General features: G+C 56.3%; 1 protein-coding gene across 1 annotated transcript; it reads left to right on the top strand.

Annotated features, from left to right (window-relative positions):
• The first annotated feature begins 281 nt into the window (after positions 1 to 281).
• On the top strand, positions 282 to 1,028 carry LOC124606539 (atherin-like). The gene has a single exon (XM_047138524.1). It carries the CDS (start codon positions 282 to 284, stop codon positions 1,026 to 1,028), a length of 747 nt encoding a protein of 248 aa, XP_046994480.1.
• The last annotated feature ends 883 nt before the right edge of the window (positions 1,029 to 1,911 follow it).

The raw sequence follows: 1,911 nt of genomic DNA on the forward strand, positions 1-1,911 counted from the left end.
TATTATAAACAAAGATGAGGAGTCTCCTTTAAGTAAAAGTTGGAACTATGTTTTGTTTGACATTAAAAACAACGGTCCTTGTTTCATTCATCAAAAGCTGTCAACAGTATCTGATATTGACTTCTCGTTTCCACGAGTTTTCACCACCGATGCGCTGTCGTGCTTTGCGCTAGAGGGCAGTTACGTTCGCGCACGCGCAGTGGACCTAAGGTTGTATATAAAGGAGCCGCCGCGGCGGTTTGATGTTCGTCGACTCACATCGTCACCGCGCACGCAACGCCATGGCTGGGAAGCAGATTGCCGCCGCATTGGAAGCCCTCATTCATGCGATGGGGTTCTACGGCGGCCGCCAACGGCAGCCAAAGCGCAAGCGAACGCAGCGGAACAGGAAGAGCCTGCAGTGCTACAACTGCCAGCAGCTGGGGCATATTGCGCGCGAGTGCAAGAACGCCGCCGCGTGCTTGAAGTGCGCGGCGGCCCACGACACCCGCTGTTGCACGAAGCCTCGTGGGGTGGCCAGCAGCTGCGCGAACTGCGGCGGGCCACACGCCGCCAACTCGCGTAGCTGCGGCTACCTCAGAGAGTCGCGTCGTCTGCCCGCCGCACCACGCTCTGCGGCGGCGTCAAGCGCCACGACGGCCGCCCCGCCCCCCCCCCGCTCCGGTGAGGGGTGCGAGCCGCGCCGCCTTGAAGCCGCCACCGACCATGCTATGGCCGGCTTCCAAGCCGCCTTTGCGGCCGAAAGGGCCGCACTGAAGGAGGAGCTCGCAGCTGTGCATCGCCAGCTCCAGCAGCTGCGCGATGAGCTGCGAGCTATCAAGAAGAAGCCGCCGGTTCCCGCCGCCGCCCCCCCCCCCCCCGCCCCCCCCACCCCCGTGAGTCGACCTGTGGGGGTCGATGCGGCCACGCAGACAACCGCCGCTCCGCCCCCTACAACAATGCAGGAGGCGGCGCCAATGGAAACTGACGATGTGCCGCCTGGGCTGCCCCCCTCCAAGGTGGCAGCAACAAGCTACGGCGCCTCCTGACTCCTCGCAAGCTGAGAAGCCAACGAAGAAGAGGAGGCTGTGCTTACCGTTCCTCGGAGTGAGTAACGTGCAGGTCATCCTGAAGAACATTGCCGCATCACTGACGAACGGGACATACCCCTACTCAGATCAACCATACCCCTTTACCCCGCCAGACCAACCTATACCTCCCCTCCCCCATCGACCGATCCCCCTTCGCACATACAGATACCGGTGACGCGTTGATGGAAGCGCTCACGAAGAAAGAGTTAGCCTTGATCAATTCACACCCCATCTTCACGCCATCTCAATGGGACGACCTAGTAGACATTATAGACCCATGGGTGAAGGAAGAGTTCCGGTCTGGTAGGAGGAAGGTGGATCCCGAAGCTCAGGAAGCCATGGAAGCCATTGCACGTCAACAACGCGAAAACAAACGCCCCCAGTTTTAGTAACGAAAACCATGCGAGGCCATCACCACAGTAGCGGAGACTCTAGCTGAAACCACCGGCCAGTCACTTAGGCCGTTCGTTTTCCATTTCTCTCACTGTCCCTCTCACTATCCTTTAATCTTTCTTTTATTTTAATATAAAAAATAATAAAAAATCACAAAAAAGGAAAAAGAGCACAATGTCAAGCAATAACATAAAGCCAAGTATATTCTCTCCCCAAACCATCATGTCAGAAGGAGAAGCGCCTCGCGCGCTAGAACTTCGGTCCCAGTCGAGGATATCTTCCTCCTTAAATGTCTGCGAGTCCGGTTTGATGTTAATTCCGTCAAGTTCGTGAAACGACTTGCTGACTTGAAATGGCGTCCAGGTGGACGGACGAAATATAGTATCAAGATGACGGTATGTTCCGGTTGGAGAGCCTAAATGAATATAATTAGTTACTACGCCGGGAA

Source organism: Schistocerca americana, chromosome 3 (assembly GCF_021461395.2).
Source record: "Schistocerca americana isolate TAMUIC-IGC-003095 chromosome 3, iqSchAmer2.1, whole genome shotgun sequence".
In the NCBI taxonomy this organism is placed as follows: domain Eukaryota; kingdom Metazoa; phylum Arthropoda; class Insecta; order Orthoptera; family Acrididae; genus Schistocerca; species Schistocerca americana.